Source organism: Artibeus jamaicensis, unplaced genomic scaffold (genome assembly GCF_021234435.1).
Source record: "Artibeus jamaicensis isolate MK-2021 breed Jamaican fruit bat unplaced genomic scaffold, CSHL_Jam_final contig_466, whole genome shotgun sequence".
NCBI classification, from domain to species: Eukaryota; Metazoa; Chordata; class Mammalia; order Chiroptera; family Phyllostomidae; genus Artibeus; species Artibeus jamaicensis.
In genome coordinates, this window is record NW_026521844.1 from 9638330 (window position 1) to 9660113 (window position 21784).

A 21784-nucleotide genomic window follows, 5' to 3' on the forward strand; every position below is an offset into this window, starting at 1 on the left:
GGAAAAGCAATGGGAGCAGAAAAACAATCCCCAGCGTGAGCTCTGAAGAAAACCAATTCTACATAATGCCTTGTGAACTGACAGGTCTGCAAGGAAATAAGCCTGGCAAAGCTTGCTTATTTCCTGTTTCTCCTTAGCAATTCTGTCCTTTAGTATAAACCTCCTGCTGAAGAAAACTGTGGGAGGCTGTTTAATTCAGCCTTTGTAATTGCTATGGATTTCATTGAGCCTTTGGGCCTTTGGAAACATTTCTGGAAGATCTTGTCATGATACTGATTGGATATTTACATGCTCGTGACATGCACGGGGTCTACTATTCTCTTTAAAAAACGCTGAACAAACAGCCTTAAGATTCTTCCCGGCTCTAACATTTTATTTTTATGTGGAATCTTTTTTCACTAAATTTCTCAAGCTTCTGTTTTCAGAAGTGACAATACTTAACTGCTCTTACCAAGCTTTATCAATTTCGAAGGTGTGAACCATGCATGAGTCATGTCTACTTGTTAATAGCAAATGAAAAGCTAATTATGCCTCATACCTTTTCACTTGCTCCTAACACTTCACATTAAAAAAAATCTGTGCCAGTAAGATTGCACAAGTCTGTTTCTTTAGTGGGGTTAGAGAAGGATTACAAATAGATAATGAGATTCTTTTGGATACAAAGAACAAAGATCATCATGAAACCACCAAATCTGTCCATTACGTATACCACAGAAAGGCAGTTGCTCAAGCTCCCCTCACTGAATATGCTAAAAATATTTAGTAGGAAATAAACTGTTTTTTCTGGTTGTTTGTCCATAAATAATTATAATTATCCAAAATAATTTGTCCATAAAATGTTGACATAGAAATAATAAAAGCTTCAAGCAGAAAATACTAACAATTATATTATTCATTTCCCACAAAAATGATAGTAATTACAACAATAGCTCTTACCTAGCCTAGGGCATGATTTTTTCTCAAAGTCATCACAATCCACACATGAACCAGTCTTGTAATCTTTGTATGAATGACAAGGAAATGAAATAAAATTGCAGTTTGTCTCCAGAGCTGCCAAGAACAAGTGAACTGCTCTCTGGTGGTCGCATTTAATAAATTTGATTCCTTAAGTGTTAAAAATCAAGCAAAAGAATTGTAGGTGTATTAATCTATGTTCAAGGAAATTAGAGAAAAATTAACGATTAAGTTCCACTCAATACCATGTTTTATGAATATTAAAGTGTTGACTGTAATGCAGTGTTATCTTAAGCAACTAAATAAATCGTACCATTAAAAACTTAAATTTAGTATGTATTTTACCTGATATTTGTAAGAAATTTTTCTAAAGTAATAATTAACACAGCATAAATGCTTAATTTCAATAATTTAACAAACTCTGCAGACAGGGTTTCACCATATTTAATAACTAGTGAGTATATCTATCTTTTCTAAACCCACATCCTTAACATTTTACTCAGTGTCAGAGATGACTACGAAAGCAGGTCCCTTTCCTTTCCCAATGCCTCACATGCTTATCCCTTTGACCGGATTTCTCTAGCTGCAGTGGCATTTGGCCGAGTGTTATTTGACCAGTTGCCATTGTAGAACTCAGAACATGCCTCACTAAGGTTCTGAGGTTAGCCAAATTCTATACCTGGAGCCGTTGCTCAGCCATTTCTGTAGAGAAGACCCAAGTGCAATAGTTTGTAAATCCGTGTTTGGACACTACTGTGATGATGGTAGAGATGAAATCCTGAGCAGATTTACATTATTATATGATGGCAACTTGGTTGGCAACATGTGCTCCTTCAATGACATAACTTTTCCTAATGTTAAAATTATGATCTAAAACTGCTGAAACTATAATGTACTAGGTCTCATCCATGACCATATGGGATGTCAACTGGTAACCTTTACAAACTGAGAAGGATAGAACTAAACCACTTTCCACCAATCACTGCTGATTCATGTGCAATGGTGATCAAAATCTTGCCTGCAGATTAAGAGAGGACAAAGTCTATTGATTGTCTTTCATCATTTTGAATCATGTGTACTTCATTTGGAAATGCTATTAGTATACCTGAAAATATTGATTTAGGACAGCCAGGCTGCTTTTTTCCTCCATTTGGATAAAAATCTATATGTCCCAAGGGTTCTTTAATGCCTAAACCTGAGAAGAAGAGCACCCAAGAATCACAAAGTACATCCAATCAGATCAGCAACACTTGTATAAAATGAAATGCCCTATAAAATCTATTGAAAGAGACTTTTCCATAGAGTTTTATGGCTCAATCTATGGAATGAGCCATAAAAATATGGCTCATTAATTTAACACATTTACCAGTCACCAGTTTACTGTGGGCCCATCACAGTCCTTTGTGCTATGAATATAAGTGAAAAAGAAAAATGGAGCAAAAGTATTGTCATGGAAATTGCATTCAGTGGAAGTAAGACATAATAAACAAGTAAAAACAGGATTTCAGACAAGTGCTATGGAAAAAGAATAAAATAAGAGCAGTAAGAGACTAATGAAGGTGGCAGTTCACACTTTTAAGTAATTTAGTTAGAGAATTTCCTACTGAAGTGGTGAGAGTTGAGCAAAGACATGAAAGATGTGAGTGAGGCAGTGAGCCAAGTATTACATATAACTGTGTGAGCATGCCTGGGTATTCAAAGAAACCAGGTCAGCTAGAGTAAAATGTGTAAGAGGGAGCATTGGAAGAAATGAAGACAAATCATATAGGACTTTTTAAGCAAGTATGATGACTTGTTCTCATTCTGGATAATAATGCCTAGGACGTGGTGCTAGATTCACAAATAGAAAAAATCTACATATGTGTTTCCGTTGGAACAGGTTGGGCCAGCGTGACATGAAATATGTAGCTGTAATTTAAGGGTTTTTCTGCATTTGTAGTTCCTTAGTGTACTGGGAAAAGTGCAAAATCTGTGTCTGTTACCAAAATAGAGTCTATAACCCAGGGGATCCATAAAACTGAAAGAGGGTAGCAAGCTCAGAATATTCAGGACTGTGATTAGATAAAAATCTTGCTGCCAAGTAAGACTGCAATGCTTGGGCTTCAAGCAGAAGACATATTTAACCTACAACATAATGAACTTTTAGAGAGATAAATAGATCAACAGCAAGGACTAAGATGCAACAACTTGATTTAATTCTAGCATGTCACAGAACAAGTAAACAGCTAGTGAGGTGTCCCCAGGGCATGAGAACTGGACATGGGCATTATAGGGGAGTGGATTCGGCACATAAGGAAAGACAAAGCATACTTTAGGTTACTTCATCAGAACCCTCTAGAATTCAGAGAAGCATGTGTGGTTTGACTGTGGCAGTGCAAAGTGTATGCTAACCAATCCCTCTTTATCTGCTTAGTTTGTTGAATTTAAGCAAGGATGAACAAATCTTCTGAAAATGATAAAAAAAGACCAATAATTTTTGAGATCTTTAAAATCTCCTCACATCTGAACTCAACACAAAATTTCAAGACCAAGGGTTACAGGTTTAGAGTCATCATTTTCTCCAATCTGCCACCGGAGTAGATTCAAACCAAGATGACTTCTCAGGAATCATGAAGCAGCAAAAGATATTTATTATTAACTTACAAGCTGTCAATTCATGCACATTATTTTCCCTTTATCAGATGGAGGGGACAGGGCAGCTTGGTCTGTTTAGGACATTCATTTCCTTGGTTTCAAGAAGGATAAAGAGAGTAGCTATGGGTTTTTAATTATTTTTTATTATAGATGTGACATATAGATGTGGAAAAGAACATAAAGCATGATGCTACTGATCATTATATAGCCAGTAGCCACTTAGCCACTCAACACCCAGGTTAAGAAATAGTAACTTAGAAGCACCTCATGTGCCCTTATCCAATCACCAGTTTCTTTCTTTTACTAAAGATAAACACACATCTTTTCTCCTAATAAAATCACTTTTTTTTACTTTCTAAGCATATCTCCCAAATCATTACAGTTTAGATTTCATCACTTTGAAAATACCTATAAATTGTCATAAAAATATCAAAGAGATCTCTTGGTCTCTATGACACCTAGTGGCCACTTAGATCTGACAGGCTGTCATCAAAAGACAGTCAGAGTACAGTTGGTCCTCCATATCTTTGGATTCTGCATCCATAGATCAACCAACGGAACGTCAGAAATATTCAGAAACAATTGTTATGTTGTTGCTGACATGTAAGATGTGGACAGGCCTTGTAGGTAGGCCTGTGATGGCTACATCGATACTGAAAATGTGCAGACTTGTTTTTGTCATTAGTCCCTAAACAATATAGTGTCACAAGTACTTACACAGCATTTACATTCTATTAGATATTATAAGTAATTTAGAGATTAGTTAAAGTCAATGAGAGGATGTGCATAGGTCACATGCATGCACTATGCCACTTTATATAAAGGACTTGAGCAGCTGTGGATTTGGGTGTCTGTGGGGGTCTTGGCACAAATCCCCTACAGATACAGAGAGATGACTATACAAGTCAACCCAAAAGGGTTTACTAGGAAAAGTGAAAAATGTGAACAAAAATAAGAAAAAGGTATAAAGGCCTAATTCAAAAGGCCATAGGCAGAATAGAAATGGGAATTTCAGAAAGAAAATTTCAGACAAAGAACTTGAGAGTAACTGGGCAGCAGGTGTGCTGTGTGTGGTAATGTTAAGATGGTATAAAGAACTGGAGATAAAAGAGACTTGAGATGTAGGGGCTATCATGCTAGGAATATGAAACTGGGCACCACGGGTTAACTTAGATTTAAAACATGGAGCAGAATTGTTCCCATTATAGGCCCAGCCCATTGGCGTATAGACATAGAAGTTGAGAAATTGTCACCTGTGGCATTTATACTCCTGAAAAAATCATCAGTAGGGATCACCATAAAGTGAATTCAGAGGAATATGAGAGCAAATAAATGACCTGGACCAAAGAGACAAGAAACCCGAGGAGGCAGAAACAGGGTCGTCTGAGTGCCACTTCCTCCTGTCTCTGTCTTAGCACCACACCCTCCCCATGCCCACAGCCACAGCACATCTTGATCAGACTGACATACTGGTGTAGACTCAGTAATCCAAAGGTGTGATTTCAAATTCTGCCTCTGTCACTTACTGGCCTTTTGACCTTAACCCTAGCTTCCCCGTTGGTAAAAGGTGGATGATAATGTTCACTTATCTCATAGAAACTTAGAAGAATTCCATAATTCACATAAAGAAATTAAAACATTGCCTGATGTATATGAAGTGCTCAATAAATATTAGTATAATCAGTTTCAAAGGGGATCAGGGTCATCTAAATTATTATTTGAAAATGTCTGCAATGTACTCTGGCCAAAACTATCAATAGTCTGTTAGACATTTTCATGAGGATAATTAAAAATGACAGAGCAAATATTTCCCTACCTGTAGGGAAAAATATTCTCTATCTGTGCCTAAATTGCTACGCTCAGTTCTAGCTGGCACACATCACAGTGAGAAAATGCGTGGAGGGAATGGTAACCTAAATGCATTAAACGTGGGGGACATTATGAGCAAATCAATAAAACTGTCCATAGAATGAACAGGATAAAGTATTGTTTTTACGAATTTCAATATTTTGATAACATGATGTTTCTTGAAATCTGAAGGTGGAAGCTGAAGACGGAGTGTCACTTGATACCACATGATTTCACTAAATCCAAAAAATAGTCTCGTGGGAAATACAGTCACCACAAAGGTACAGATTTATCATCATGCTTCTACTACTCTTACTCCTCTTATGTTCTCCTTTCCAAGAGTCTACATCTCCTTTTTTCATTTTCAAATAATTAGGCAGTAAATCCTGCTTTGGTACCATCGGTATCAGAGTGGATGACATCCACAAACTTTGCATCCGTGTAATCTAATCTGCCATTTGATGGTTTTCCACAGAATTTTGGCCCAGCAGGGTCAAGACCTGAAATTCAAAAAAAGAAACTGTCAATCTAGTAATTAAGTCCTACTGTACTGTTTGTTAGATAATATGTTTGCATTATTGTTACATTATAAACATAAGCCTGCACAGTTTTAGCTTAAACCTGTCTAAAGACAAATTTTAAGATAAATAAAATTGCGTGAATAGCAACTATCTTTAGTATTTGAAAAAAGCACTTTTTTACCAATCTTCAAAGTTTACGAACAACATAGTATTAAGCCACACTAGAGACACCTGACAAAACTTTGGAGAGGCTTCTTTCGCAGTTTCATTTAAGGAGTAATTAGAAAAGAATGGGACAACTTTAATAATAAATAAATATGCCAACTCCTAAGGCGGAAAAATCAGTCGTATCCTGGTCCTAGCTTGAAGCTTATGTCTTATTGCTCATTCTGGGTCTATCTATATATAGGTCTAAAATGATTTTTAAGTGTCAGAAGCAATATGGGCTATGGGATAAAACATATTTATTAGTTTTATATTTAAATAAACATGTTTAGCATTCATTTCTCACAAAAGTTTGCCACAAACACAAGGGAAAAAATATAGCATATTTTGGACTATAAGATGCACCCCCTGGTTTGGGAGGAAAATGGATTGCATCTTACAGTCTGAATGTAGCTCACCTGGCTTGCTGTGGGGGGAGGCCGTGAAGCAGGATCACAGATTACTAAATAGTTTACCACATTTTTTGCTTCAAAGTTTTTCCCTATTTTCCTCCCCTAAAACCTAGGTGAGTCTTATGGTCCAATATGTCTTACAGTCCTAAAAATATGGTATTAAAAGTTCCATGCAATATGAATATATTTCTGATATATTTGAAATTCTAAATAAAAATTCTAGGCTCATGACCTACTGAAGAGTATCAAAAAAAGGAGGGAAAAGGTAAAATCAATGCCTAGGATGGGAGGTGGGGATGGCTGGGGTGGGGTGGGGTGGGGTGGTGGGAGGGAAATGGAGGCAACTGCCCTGGAATAGCAATCAATAAAAAAGAGAGAAAAAATGCCTTGAGAAGATCTATGCAATGGAAGACACAATCATCTTAAAAAGATATTTTAAAAAGTAAAATATACTGTTGCTTATCTCAGGTCCTTCTACTATTCCTGGTTTATTTAGCCCACTTACTGAATGAAACAGAAATTTCTCTCTTCCTATGAATTATTCCAATGTGGAAGTACATCTTCTGGCCTGGTAAACTTTCATAATTGCTTGGCATGTGGAGCCTTTCAAACTGGTCTAATATGTGTATAAACACACCTTAAAATAAAGTAGGATTACCACCAGTTTAAACTGAGCTAGCATGGTGATTGAAAGAAAATGGGCTTTGGGTGCTAAAGACTGTGGTGTAAATCCTGGCTTAGCTGTTGCTAACTTTTTAACCCTCTCGCATTCATCCGATTAACCTCAGTTTTCACATCTGTATAATGAGAATGATATTAAAACTGATCAGAGTAAAGTATACTAAAGGCTTGTAAACATCCTAACAATCTGTAAACCTTACCCACCTCTCCCCTCCTCCTTTGTTTAACTTTGTTAAAAATCCTAATACCTTTTATTTACACTTAAAATTATTATGCATCTTCAAGGGGCATGGATCTCCATTGCTTTTTATAAGCTGAATTGGTTGGGGAGGGATATTATCCTATTAGTTCTAAAATTGCCAGCCTTCCAGGGCCAGGTGGGCACTAGAATGATCGAATACAGTTACTTTGTAAATTATGTAGTTGTTTAACCACTATCCTGAATACATGAAACTAATATAAAATAATATGCAATGTCAACTGTAACTTAAAAATAAAAATTAAAAACAGTAATAACAAATTAAAACAAAATAGTCACTGATTGGCACTTAGGCCAACTATGAGGTCCAGGAAACCCTTTGGAGCCCGGGACCACTGGCTGCTGGGAAATAGAACCTTACTGGCTGGATGGCATCACAGGCAGAGAGAGAAGCTGGCTACGACCATCTAGTGACAACTCCACACTGAAGAAGTGGAAGCATGCTTGTTGTGTCTGTCTAAGCCACTTCTGCCTCTGTCCCCAGAAAATTAAAACATGCTCCAAGAAGACAGTGGGCAGAGAAAAAGAAGGCCTGTGCTCCAATTTGGGCTCTCTCACTAATTAGATTGCATCACAGACATAGGAAGACCGGATGGCCATGATTTTCCCAGGATGGGCTGCTGTGCTGTGTGGTTGTAGCCTGGAGAACTCAGGGCGACACCACTTCCACCGTGTCCCTAGAGATGGACACTGTTCAACCCGGGCAGCCATGCTCTGCGGCCTTAGAGCCAATCCATCCCCACCATAAATGGAAATGTTTCCATACAAAGCAAATCTGTAACAAACAAACAAACAACAGCACTCTAAAGGGAAGCATGAAAATCCATATCAGCATTATTTGGCTACCAAATTTAGGATGAGATAATTTTGTGAAGGAAACATGAGGGGCACTGGGATCCAGAATCCCTTACACTTGAATACCAACTCTTGATTCTCCTGTCATTTCAGTAAAATGTTTAAAAGAATTGAAATAAATCAAAGTTTATAAAAATTAGATACTATACTTATTTATATTTTTATTTAATACATGAAAATTGTTTTACATTAAATGGACCAAATTTTTCTCTAGATTGTCATAATAATGTGTCCTTATAGAACTGAAAATAACCCATGGGCCATGGGAGTTACTCTCAATGTGATTATTTTCAATTCTATAAGGGTAACTTAAGCTCAGTTAAGACTAACTAAAACAAAGACTAGTATTTGAATATAATGCAAAAAATAATGGTGTATCATTTTTATTGCTTAAATATTATACCTATTAAAATGTAGGTATAATACGCTTCTCATGCTTAAAATTATGCTAAAACATTGATTTTATCAAAAATATTTTACCTGTTATTCTTCCAAGTTGACCTCGAAATAGCTTTCCAACATATCCACTAATATGAGCCCCTAGGCTCATACCTATGAAATGAAAATTATCAAGAGATGCTCCATGCTTCTGCAATTGAAAGTATAGTGTTACCATATTCATTCAGAAAATCACAAATTATGCCCTTTGCCTCAATATTTTAAAATTTGTTATTCTTTCCAGTGTAGCCCATTTCTGAGAGATAGGGAATAAGTTTTGTAATTTCAAAACAACTACACCTTTATTCAACTTCTTCTATTAAATACCTGATTCTTCTCTATACATATTTAATAATTACATTGAAAATGTACTAAAAAATGTAAAACCCTTTTTCATATATTATGTAGAATAGTATATGCAAAATAATACATTTAGTTAACAAAGTATTTTGTAACAATAATAATTAAAGATTACTGGGTACTTTGTACTAGCTACCTTAACAAGTGCCTTATAAATCTCATATTAAATATTCACAATAGCACTGAGTTGTTTATTTTTACCCTATTGCCTAAAACTATTCCTGGAACTTTTTGTTTAAGATTTTATTTATTTATTTTTAGAGAGGGGAAGGGAGGAATAAGGAGAGGAGGAGAAACATCAATGTGTGATTGCCTCTCACACACCCCCTACTGGGGACCCACCTGCAACCCAGGCATGTGCCCTGACTAGGAATCGAACCAGAGACCCTTTAGTTCACAGGCTGGCACTCAATCCACTGAGCCACACCATCCAGGGGTGTTCCCAGAACTTTTAAAATGCTGAGTAAATATGGTTTGATAATGAGTTGCCCACAGCCACATATGTGTGTACTTATAAGAGCAAAAGATAGACTTCAAGTCCAGGTCTGTTTAACTCCAAAATACATGCTAATCAGATTATGTCAAGAATTCTTAGAAAACTGAAAAGTGTGAATAATCATCCTCACTTCAGAGATGATAAAATGAGACTCATGGATGTTAAATGTTTTCCCCAAATCACCATCTGGAGAGTGACGAAATCTGATCTTTCAAGCCTAGTTTTAAACACCTCTCAGAGTTCCAGACACTCCTCCCCAGTAGGGGTGGAGGTGGGAACAAGTTAGAGCCTAAGTGAGGGAAAATTCCTTCCCCCATGCTCTCAAGGAGCAAGTAAGTCATGGTCCAGTTGACACACTAACACATCTGATGACTTGTAAAAGACATGGAGCATTTACTTTCAATGAGAAACTGGACACAGGCTTCCCAAGCACAGGGTGGTAATTTTCTTCAATTTTTTCAGAGCAGTGCCCAGAAACCCGAGGGAATATCACTTTCAAGTTTAGTGTTACTGATCTTTTCTTAACTTCTCAAAATGAAGCCTTTGCAAAAAAAAAAGCCACTCTTAGAAGTTTATCTAACACTACAAATTTTCATAATTTTTTCTATTTAACACTCATAATTCCCACACTTTGAGGTGAATGTTAATTAGTTAAAGACCACTGGTATAAGAAAATATCAAGTATGCAATGTAGAGATTTTCAGTAAGAGCAAAGTTGCATCATTTACCTCTGTCTCTCTAAAAGGATGATTTGGTTTCGTCCAAATTTGAGTATGTAAAAATAATTATAATAGCTGATTTTATTCAATGATTATAATATTTTCATATGAAAGGCATTGGTTAAGAGTTAATTTCACTTAAAAAGTTTCGTTATTCCAAAAGGATAGCTAAGGAAATGAGGCAGAGAGGTTAAGCAATTACTCAAAGTTACACAGACGATGAGCTGGATTTAGTCTTTGAAAAGCGCCCATCTGACCACTAACCACTACATGGAATTACTTGTTGGATGTGTTCTGCTTGCTCGATTTCAGCAGGGACTTGGAAAATAAGCACAACACAACTCAAAGGCAGATTTCAAGCCCATGATTGCCCCCCAAATCAGATATCACCCTTTTTCTCTTGAGTGCCCATCACAGCATTTCTCTCCAGACAAGACAAGGATTCCCATTTGGGTTGATTTAATAAACAGATTACTTAAAACTGTCCTGAATTTATTTCACTTGTCCCAACCTTGGACCTAAATGCTGGACAAAAATGAATGAAACAAACTTGCTTCCAAGGTTGGCAGAAGTAAGCTACTTTGCAAGTTGTTTTTCCCTCGTTTTTTACCAATTCACACTTGATTGACTATAAACATATTAGCTATAACTTAGAAAAAATATCTAAAGTAGCTAATGATTATATAGTTTATTTCCTATGTCCACACAGAAACAATACTTTATCCTGAAATCTGTATAGGAAAAAAAAAACCCTTAAAACCTTAAAAATATTATAAGATAAAATAGTAACTTAATCTTTAAGATAATTTTTTTTAAATTAGATTATGTCTAGGCATAAAATTATCCATTTACACAAATTTTAAAAAGCTGGCTGAACACATTATCACATCAAAGCAGTAAATCTGCATGTTTATGAGAAAAAAGCATTAAGCATTAAAAGTATTAAAAAGCATTATTTCCTTGGCCATATAGCTCTTTTGATTAGAGCATAGGTGGGAGAACTTGATTCCCAATAAGGGTACATACAAGAAGCAACCAATGAATGCGTAAATAAGTTGAACAACAAATCAATGTTTCTCTCTGTCTCTCCCCCTCTCTCAGCTCAACAAATAAAAATTTAAAACAATTATTAATACTTTGTAGTGTTGCATAACACACTGTAGATTGTATAACACATAAAAATACATAACATTCCAGACTTACCAAAAGCCTCTGAATGCACTCGCTCAAACTCACAGCAACTTTTCTGGCATTGTTAACTGCTCTATCGTAAATAAAAGTTGTAGCACCACGGTTCCAGTCTACTACAACTATGTTCATATCGTCTTGATTCAGCAAAACCCTTAGAAGTTTCTGAAGCCAGGATGGAACGGAGCCCATTGGTCTGTATCCATGAATCAGCCAGATTGTTTTCTTACTTGTGTTGAAATTAACGTTAAGTGAATCATCCTGCTCAAACAGGGCCTCAGCACAGTTTAGGTTGTTCCTTGTATACATTAGCAGAAACATCTGCATTTTGGGATTAAATAAATCTCTGAAGGAATCCTTTATACTTAGGTCAGAGAATTGAAGGCATGGTTTTTTATTCTCTGAAATAAAAAAAATCAGTTAAGCTCAGTACTGAGCTAGTACTCAATTCCATTCCTGCTGCTCTTGCAAAAAATAAAATTGAACTCTAAGGTAGGGAATTTAATTTCATTAGCACTTCAACATAATTTACTAAGTAACTACAATGTTGATTTGTTGATTATTTAAAAAGAACTTTTGAACAAAAAATATATAAGATTTACAGTAAAAGCAGAGGTAAATGTGGTTAAAAATTCTTCATCCGTGAAAAATAGCATCAATGTGATCAAATCATTAATATTATTAATAAAGAATGATGTGTATCAATAAAAGCAGATAAATCATCAACTTTAACAGAAAGTCTGCAGAAAATACTTATATATAGGTAATAAGCATTAGAAAATATATTTTACCTGACTAGTGATCAAATAAATACAAATCAAAACACTGGTATCATTTTTCCTATCAAATTAAACAACAGAAGAATCCTTTTAATACTCACTATTTGTGACGGTAGTAGAACAACTATTCCTATACATGGATGCTAAGACATAAGTTAATACAACATTCTTTTGACATTTTATGTGTGTGTATATCACACACACATGATCTTAAAATATTTATTCTTCCTGATTTTTTTCTAGGATATATATTAATGAAATAAATAATTATACTAAATGTAAGTACACTAATCACAGGGTTATGCATAATCACACACATTTAAAACATCTTAAATATCATCTTATGTTTTCTCATCCCTGTGTGCATTTTACCTATGTATCTATGTATCTATCTACACATTATGAATCTGTCTGTATCTTCCTACCTACCTATCCATTCATCCATCTATCTTAAAAGGAAATAGGGCAGAATATAAATAAGCCAAATCAATAGTCATTTGCTAGGCATTGCTAGGCATTTGCAGTTAATGGCTAGGCATTGATATAATGGCTGCTTGATATTTTCTTTTTCATAGTTTTTCAAAATTGTACTTTTTTTCAAAACAAGTGTATTATATAATACCAACTTTTTTAATGAGTATATACTTGTGCTACTTCTGAAAGTTTAACTTGGAAAAAAAATTTGAGAAAACAATCTCTCAGTATATTAAAAATTCACAGAAGGGTTAGTATACTCTATGCCAGTAATTCCACTTTGCATAGTTTATCCCAAGTAAATGACCCCTGAACACATTTAAAAATGAACTAAAATAAGTTATTTCATTACTAGAGAAATAAAAATGATTTAAATGCTCAGAAAATTAATTTAACTAAGTTACATATTTGATAAATATAAATATACACTATTATATAAATAGATAATACATATTTGATAAACCATAATAGTATCTGTTAATGTTTATTAATAAAATCATTCTAGTTTGGGAAGCATGTATGTGATATTATAAATATTATACATAATACTTATTTAGAAGATATAAGAGGAAGGCAATGAAGGAGAAGCAAGACCTGAATTTAATTCCCCAGTTAACAGTGGAGAGATACTTGGTCAAGTGAAAATCTTTGATTCTTTATTTTTTCTAAGTACTAGGGAATAAGAAAATTAAGAAAAGGAATGAATAAACCATAGTGCAGTATCAGTTCTTATTACACTGTACAAATTGTGTAAGAAATTGAATGCATCCACTTTCCCACCATCCTGAACCGTGAGAAGGCCAAATGCAATGGATGCATCCAAACTCCTGGTTTGTTCCAAACCAGGTGAGGTTTTACTCGGCCTTAGAATGAGTAATGAGGAATAAACCAGTAAGATCTCTGTTAAAATATAAAATAAATCACCCAAAACAATTAACAGAGAAATCTATGATATATTCTCTATTATCTATTACCATATGTAGAAGTAATTGCAGGAAACTATAATACCTTAATTGGGCTGCAAGAAAAATCATTAAAAAAAAACCCACAGTAACTTATCTTAACCTACTTGATACTGCTTTATAATTAACCAAATCACACACACACGTCATTTCCTTGGAAATTCACAAGGCAGCAAAAGTATTCATGGAAAAGGACAAGATTGTGGTGATTGCTGGGGGGGAGGGGAGAATAAGGGAACTAAGTGGTAGTGAAAAAACAATAAAAACATTTTAAATAAATAAATAAACAAATTAATTAATTAAAATTAGGTTCAGGGAGGTTCAGTGATTTAGCTTGGGATAACAAGCCATTAGAACCTGAATCTGGGTCTTTTAATCATAAATCCCATGTTCTTTCAGGTTTTCCTAATTTTAAATAAATAATAAAATAAATCAATAAATTTAATAAATTAAAGTTGCTTGTGGTATCTGATTTTACTAAATCAATAAAAATAAGTTACTGGTCATATAAGAAATATTTTTATACAATTTAGAGAAAAATAACGATGAATTTGTTGAGGTAATGGGCTTAAAACAGCATGGGTTTTGAAAAGATCATTGCCCTACAAACAGCCTACTAAGGTTCTACAAATGTCTATACTCTTAGTACTCAAAGTGTAGTTTACAAACCCACGGGCATCACCTGGGAGTTTATTAGAATTGCAGAATCTTTGGTTTCACCTCCACCCAAAGGATAAACATCTCCATTTTAAGATTCTCAGTTGTCCTATATGATATACTGTAAATCTATCATCTTAGAAAAGTGAATCAACTTTTCTGAATTTCATTTTCTTCAACAGTGAAATGAGAATGAAATAATCTCTTTAACATCTCTTCCAGCTTACTGAAAAACAAGAGTTGACTGACTACAGGCTGTAGGTCAAATCTGGCTAGCAAGCTAAGACTGGTTATTACACTTTCAAATGGCTGAAAAGTTAAAATAATATTTTATAACATGTGAAAATTATAAAAATCAAATTTTAGTGTCTAAATAAAAATTTTTAGAACACAGTCACAGTCACTTCTTTACAAGTTGTCTATGGGTATTTTCATACTATGATGGCAGAGTTGAACAGATGCAAGAGACTGAACAGCCCTCTAGGCCTAAAATATTTACTCTCTAGCCCTTTACAGAAATATTTGCTGACCCTTGCTATAATAATAATAATAATAATAATAATAATAATAATAATAATAATAAAGCAACCACAACTGCCAGTTAAGCAGTTTGTATGAATCATAAACTGTACTGAGTATATATACATATGCATATAATTTGAATATATATTCATATATATTCATATATAGTTTGTTCAGCTATCCACTTCCATTTTATTCTATTCTTAAAAAAAAATTTGACCAATCTGTTTTTCAGAAAAATTTTTTTGTTTATTGAAGGAAGATGTGATCACATAATTATTTTCATATTGAAGAGTTTGATACATGACCTCTGAGAAGTATATATCAGAATCTTTAGTGGAGAAGGGAGGAGGATATGTAATTTGAATAAAGCATTCTTATATAAGTAAATTATATAAGCTTAGTACAATTCAACAAAAATTTCAACAAAATTCAAAAAAAAATTTCTTAGGCATGTGAGAATTTGGGGAAATCTGAGCAAGCATAAGAGTTTGCATAGTGTAAGAATAATTTTGAGAGTCACTGAGACCTTTAATTTCTTTATTTCCTATTTACTGTTAATATGTAAAAGGTCTAGTATTTTAGTCAACAGAGATCAAAACATACTTACTAATCATATATGAGTTTTCCCAATTAAGAATATAGGCAACTGCCTAACTATTAACAAAAAAAATAATCTAAGAAAGTCAGCTCTGTAAATGTGGAGGATAAACCGTGATGTCAGAAAGATGTAAACCATGAGCTGACTTTCTCAGGAGAAGCTTAGGAGCCTAGACTTCAAATTCCTCTTTCTTTCAAGTTAAGGTATTATTATTATACACTACAGAAACATAACATGCCTATAAAGAAACTTCCAAATAAGTAAGAAATAAATGATAAACTATGTATTAATACCATTTAGATTCAATATTTGAATTGTGAGGGTTCAGAACAAATCACCCTAAAATCTTGCTCTGTGTTTTTCTGATTGTTTGAACTAAACACAACCAAGGCCCTGTAGGCTCAAGAGAAATTTCTAACCCCTCTCCTTAACTATATAGACAAAGTTGAATTAGGGGCCTTGCCTATATTTAGAGATTACCTAAATATACTATTTTTTGACCTATTTCTAGGGCTTGGGAGACTTCTAATTGCTAAACAGCTGCTATTATCATCCTGGAAATGACTTTACCCCGACTAAAGCCCCAGGTATCTTACCTCACCCTTAGCTTAGACTCTCATGTATACCATTTTCACTTTCTATCTTTGAATCTCTCATGTATGTGGGGTTCCCATGCATACGTATGTATTAAATTTGGTCATTTTCTCTTGTTAATATGTCTCATGCTGATTTGATTAGACCAGTTGAAAGTACCTTGAAGTTAGAGGAAAATTTCTTCCTCCGCCACAAAATATAAAGCTCAAATATTTCCAAAATTTATAATCTGCTCAAATATCTAGTTGAAGAGAAGCAAAAAATAATTTGAATTTCCAGGTTATATTTTTAAGGTTATTCAAGTATGCCATCAAGAATTTTAAATAAATCAAAGCAAAAAAAAATGTTTTTGCACCACCCCTACAAAAAATGATTCATCATGAATTTTAAATGTTACTTTTCTTATTATCATAAAGTAGAACAGTTCTACTTTATTGCCACAAAGTAATAAATAACAACATTCAATAAAATTATTAAAATTAGTAAACTTTAATATCAAAAACTAGAAAACCAAGAGAAGAAAGTTCTACTTTATTACCACAAACCAGTTTGGGTTTTGATTTTGCTTTAGCATAATAGGAGAAAGGAAGAAAGGAAAAATTGAAAGTTTGCAGTATATGTTTACTTTGTTCACTTTACAATTGATAATATACTTATGTAAAATTTCCTCAAAAGCAGGGTTATTTGAATAAATGCAATTGAAACAAGATGTTTATTATGTCATAATTTTCAAATACTGAATTTCTTTACTACTGAATTACTCTAATTTCTCTTGAATATTTCTATTTGTTCTCTATATCTTCTTCTAGTTACAAATTATCTGGAAAGAAAATACAGAATATAAAAGTTGCTATATATATATACACATATACACACACATATATACTTTATTCATAGTAATCTGTTTCATATCATTAGTATCCATAAGTATATTTTTTCATATCATGTCAGCATTCTCTATCCCACAATATGGACCATAATGGTTATTTTATAGACAATTTTGAAAGATAAATCAAGTTATCAAGTTCTTACCAGATCTTGCCCAGCACATCAAACAGAGAAATATATAAACTCTCATTTGGAATCTGATGAAATTTTTTTAAAAAGTACTCAGATTCACCAAAAAAAGAAATTCCAAAATTCAGCAAGGTTTCTCTTTGGTAGGATTGTCACAGTCTGGTAGGTTTTAATGAAAAAGATCCTTGAACTTTAGCTCCACCCTATTTGTTGAAAAGGTGAGGTAGTTTGTTTTCTCCCAATTAGCTTGTGGTTGTGAGGCAGATTTTTAAGTCAAAGACTTTGTAATAAGTCACAAACATTCAACTACACAAGTTGAATTTAAGGGAAAGAAAAAGCTAATTATATCTTCTTTTATTCCTCTTAGCCTCAGGATTTCAGAAGTGGTTGGGAAGAACCTATTTGTTGAAAGCCTAGAGCAAATGTGATGTTAGCAGATGCTAGAAATGGAAAGAGTCAGAAAAAGTTGTGGTTTACGTTCATTTTGATTATAAACTAAGTTGCCTTTATACACCGTAAAATCAATAATGAAATCCATATCCATCAAGCTGTCAAGTATAAAATATGGCTTTTTCATGTTTGTGACATTTTGCAACTCAAACTCAGTGGCTATTTTAACATTCAAAATGCTAGCCTCTCTCTGGAAGTCTACAATTTTAAAATAAAAAAATTGTTTTTAGTATAATGAACATTTAAAAAAATATTACGGGTTTTCTTTACACATTTACTTAATCTTTCTCTTATTTTCCCTCCAGCAATGGACTTTAGTAGGCAAGGAAAACAGAGACCCGTTCTAAATTACATGACTTATAAGTTGAAAGCTAAATTTGTTTTTCAGAATTTTAAGTCTGTATATTTCCAAAGATACTTTAAGAGCAGACATGTTTAATTTAAATCATTGATTATCAAAAACCAGTCTTAGGTCTGGGGAGGTGTTTCAAAAGATCCACAAAAAAATATTCCTTTAAAAATCATGAAAAATTTAATTGCTGATGAAGCCTCCTCATTATTTTTTCACTCTTGACTCTGGAGATTTAATGCGAGACTTCATTTTTAAAAGGGTGCCACCATAAAAATTAGACTGAAGACCACCCAATAACCTATGTTCTTCCACATTATTTAGCTATAATAACTGCCCTTCTCTAACAAAGATATAACTAGACAACATCATTTCAAAATTTAGGAAGAAAGTATAATTGTCATTCTGTTAAAAGTGATTTTGCTTAACCATTTTATACTCAAATTAAAAACTAAATCTTCCCTTTTTAATATAAACTTTCCTTTTGCTTTGTGCTTTTGATATGATAGTGTAATATGAATCTTATACATTATTTTCATCTTTTCCATTCTAAAGAACTCACATTGAAAATATCAGTTGGGCATTTAAGACAGCATAATACATAGCAAATAACTGGGATCAAAATATAAAATTGCCTTTTCATATTTTTTATTTACTGTAAATAGTGAGAAAGTTGGGATTATTAATGTCCATTGCATTAAATAGCAAAATAGTCGGGAATGGTGAAATATTACATAAAATACCTATAATTTAGGAAGACAATATTTATGTACTTATTTATCTCTCTTTGGATTAAAAATGATTTTAAGAAGCTTATAGACATGCATACCATGTAAACAATACTATAAAAGTGATAATGAGGATGATGATGATGCAAAATTGATTGAACCCTATCTGCAAAGCGTACTTTTAAGCACTTTATAGGTAAATATAATAGGTAGTTGAATACTGTTTATTGAAATGGGGGAGTCATTAGTTATCAGAATGTATTTCGGCATGATCTTTTATACAATTTGGCATTATGTGTCAAAATATTTAATGATCATACTCTTTAATTCAGCAATTAAACATCCAAGATTCTTTCCTACAGAAATATTTAAACATGTGCACAGACATATAAACACAAATGTTTATCTCCAAATTTTATAATAGACAAAATATAGCAATAATGTAAATGTCTAACAGTGAGGGATTAATCTAATTATGCATATACTATGGATTAAAATTGGTGTTGCAGATAAAGCAAATCAATATTTATTGGTGAAGAAGGCCTCCATTATATGGTTAAGAGGAGAAAAGACAATCTAAAAGACAACATGTTTAGTAAAGTTTATTTTCCTAAAATATGTTTTATGTGTATATGCACAGACCAAAGTTAGCAAGGTTTTCCTTTAAAATGTTTACCTGTGTAAAATAGACTTTAATGATTTTCACTTTCTTATTTCTTTAAATATTAAAATATTTTTTAAATAAATATCTAATACAAGTAAAACAAAAATATTATGTTTACTTAAGATAAATATGATTAGAAAAAATCAGAATAATAACAAAATGAGTAAAATAATGAAAGTGAGGTAAATTTTTAAAATTCATCCACTACAGTCTCTTTTTAAAAAACATACTTATTTATTTTAAAGAGGGGAAGGGAGGGAGAAAGAGAGGAAGAGAAACATCAATGTGTGGTTTCCTCTATGGCGCCCCCTACTGGGGACCCAGCTTGCAACCCAGGCATGTGCCCTGACTGAGAATTGAACTGGCAACCTTTTCGTTCAAAAGCCTGCACTCAATCCACTGAGCCACACCAGCCAGGGCCCACCAGAGTCTCTTAACACTAACTTACCAAGTTTCTTCATACATTCATTCATTTGTACATACATTTATACAACTTTTAGTAAGCATCTACTAATATTCTGACATATCAGATAACTGATAGCCAGGTGTAACTTTTTCATACTGTGTTATTTTCACTATTTATAATACATTCACAGATATGTCAGGGATTGTGCTAGGTATGAAAATATACTTAGCCTATGCTGCTTAACAGTGAGAAGGACTTGAAAATGTATGTCTACAAAAACTACAGAACCACACAGATGAGGCAGCCAGCTAATTCAGACTGAAGACTTCAGGGAAACCTAGTTGGAGGTGCTACCTGTGCTGAACTACAAAAGAAAATAAGAGTCAACTGAACAAAGAATGGGATAAAGGAGCTCTAATTGATATATAAAATATAAAAAATATATACATTATATAAAATATAAGTACATAAATTTATCTTACACAAATATATCTTTATAGGAACATACTTTATAGTTTTATAAAGGATATTATTACATATGAGTAAACATTTTCATTTTTGATGTGTTTGTACATTTAGGGGTTGAAAATATCCAGATATAAATGAAGAAAAGCTAATTCTTTGTAGAGTGTCCATGCGCTTAACCCATAAACCTCATCTGTGACTAATGGTCCTGCAAATGCTGAGAGTAAAGTGAATTATTTTTTGGCTTCTACTATGTTTGTGACTATGCATGCATTCAATATAAGTTAAGAAATACAGTATGCTTACATAGAAAAATGATATATCAATATCAACTTTTGAACAAAGAGCTAACTGCATGACTTTCAGAGCTTATAACATTAAGTATTCCTAGAATTATAAGCACTATAAACTTATGTACTACCTGAAGAAAAGTATGTAACAGGAACTCCAAAATCATATACATTTGTAAACAAAGATTAATGCAAATTTCACTAGAGCAAGATAATATGATAATTACTTATAAATATAAAGGTTTTAGCAATTTGGTCATATATACATATATGCTACATGCTTTATAATAAAATCTGAAGATTCATCTACCGGATAAGATTCTGGATAATCTTATCCTTAGAAAAAATGAAATTTACTTACCTATTATACTTACCTAAAATCGTAACACCAAGTAAGGTCAGATTTCAATTAGAAATCAGGGTTCCAAAGATGTGTCCCTTTTCATTACAAGAGGTAGTTGATTTTATTTTTTCACCAACTAAGTAAAATCATGCCTGAATTCAACATGAATTATCACAGGTGCCAACCTAAAGATCAGATGGTGTCCTGATTACTTGGATGATAGTTACACAATGATTTCAAGTTTCTATGTAGACATACATTATCTTCAGAAAGGAAGCCAAGTTAAAAGTTGACAGTTGATTTTCCAGACTGCTGAAATTCTAAGTTTCCTTGCCTCTTTCTTTAAATTATCTTTATTGTTTTTAAGATTTTTAAAAATCCTCAAGTAAGAATCCTTCACATTGGTACACTGTATACAAAGTACAGTCCTAATAGAAAGTGCATATACTGGAACCCGCTACAGTGCCCAGGAGCTGTCTTCAATAATTCTAGTATCAGTCACAAAACTTGCTATATGCTCTTTCCAATATTCCTTGGTATAGGCTATTTCCTCAGGTTCAAATGCCTTCTAGGGTCCCCCTAAAACCTCTTTAGCCATTTTCAGACTTCTCAAGAAGTCCTTCCTAGGTGAATTAACTTCAGCTTTAGCAGTCTTGTATCCACATTCATGCATACATTTTTTTAAAAAATAATTTTATAAAGAATATAATTTTAAAATTCTAATGATTTTATTCAATCTTTGCAAACCGATTAGCCTGGGAACTTCTGTAGTGCAATCAGGACAACTCAATCTCTGTAGACAATGTATTTAAAATGTTGGTTGAATAAATCCAGAATCAATTAACAATGTCAAGCCCAGGAATATGGCAAGCACTGCACAAGCACGAGGGCAAAGCCTCTTTTACACAGATGA

At 33.4% G+C, this 21784-nt stretch overlaps 1 protein-coding gene across 1 annotated transcript in view; it reads right to left on the reverse strand.

Annotated features, from left to right (window-relative positions):
* The window catches only part of LIPI (lipase I), a 34231-nt gene extending 22207 nt beyond the window's left edge, over positions 1–12024 (reverse strand). The window contains 6 exon segments of the mRNA XM_053667265.1: positions 937–1104; positions 2060–2149; positions 5835–5936; positions 8850–8958; positions 11586–11979; positions 11981–12024. Coding sequence (XP_053523240.1) covers positions 937–1104; positions 2060–2149; positions 5835–5936; positions 8850–8958; positions 11586–11979; positions 11981–12024 — 907 coding nt within the window.
* Positions 12025–21784: the final 9760 nt, after the last annotated feature.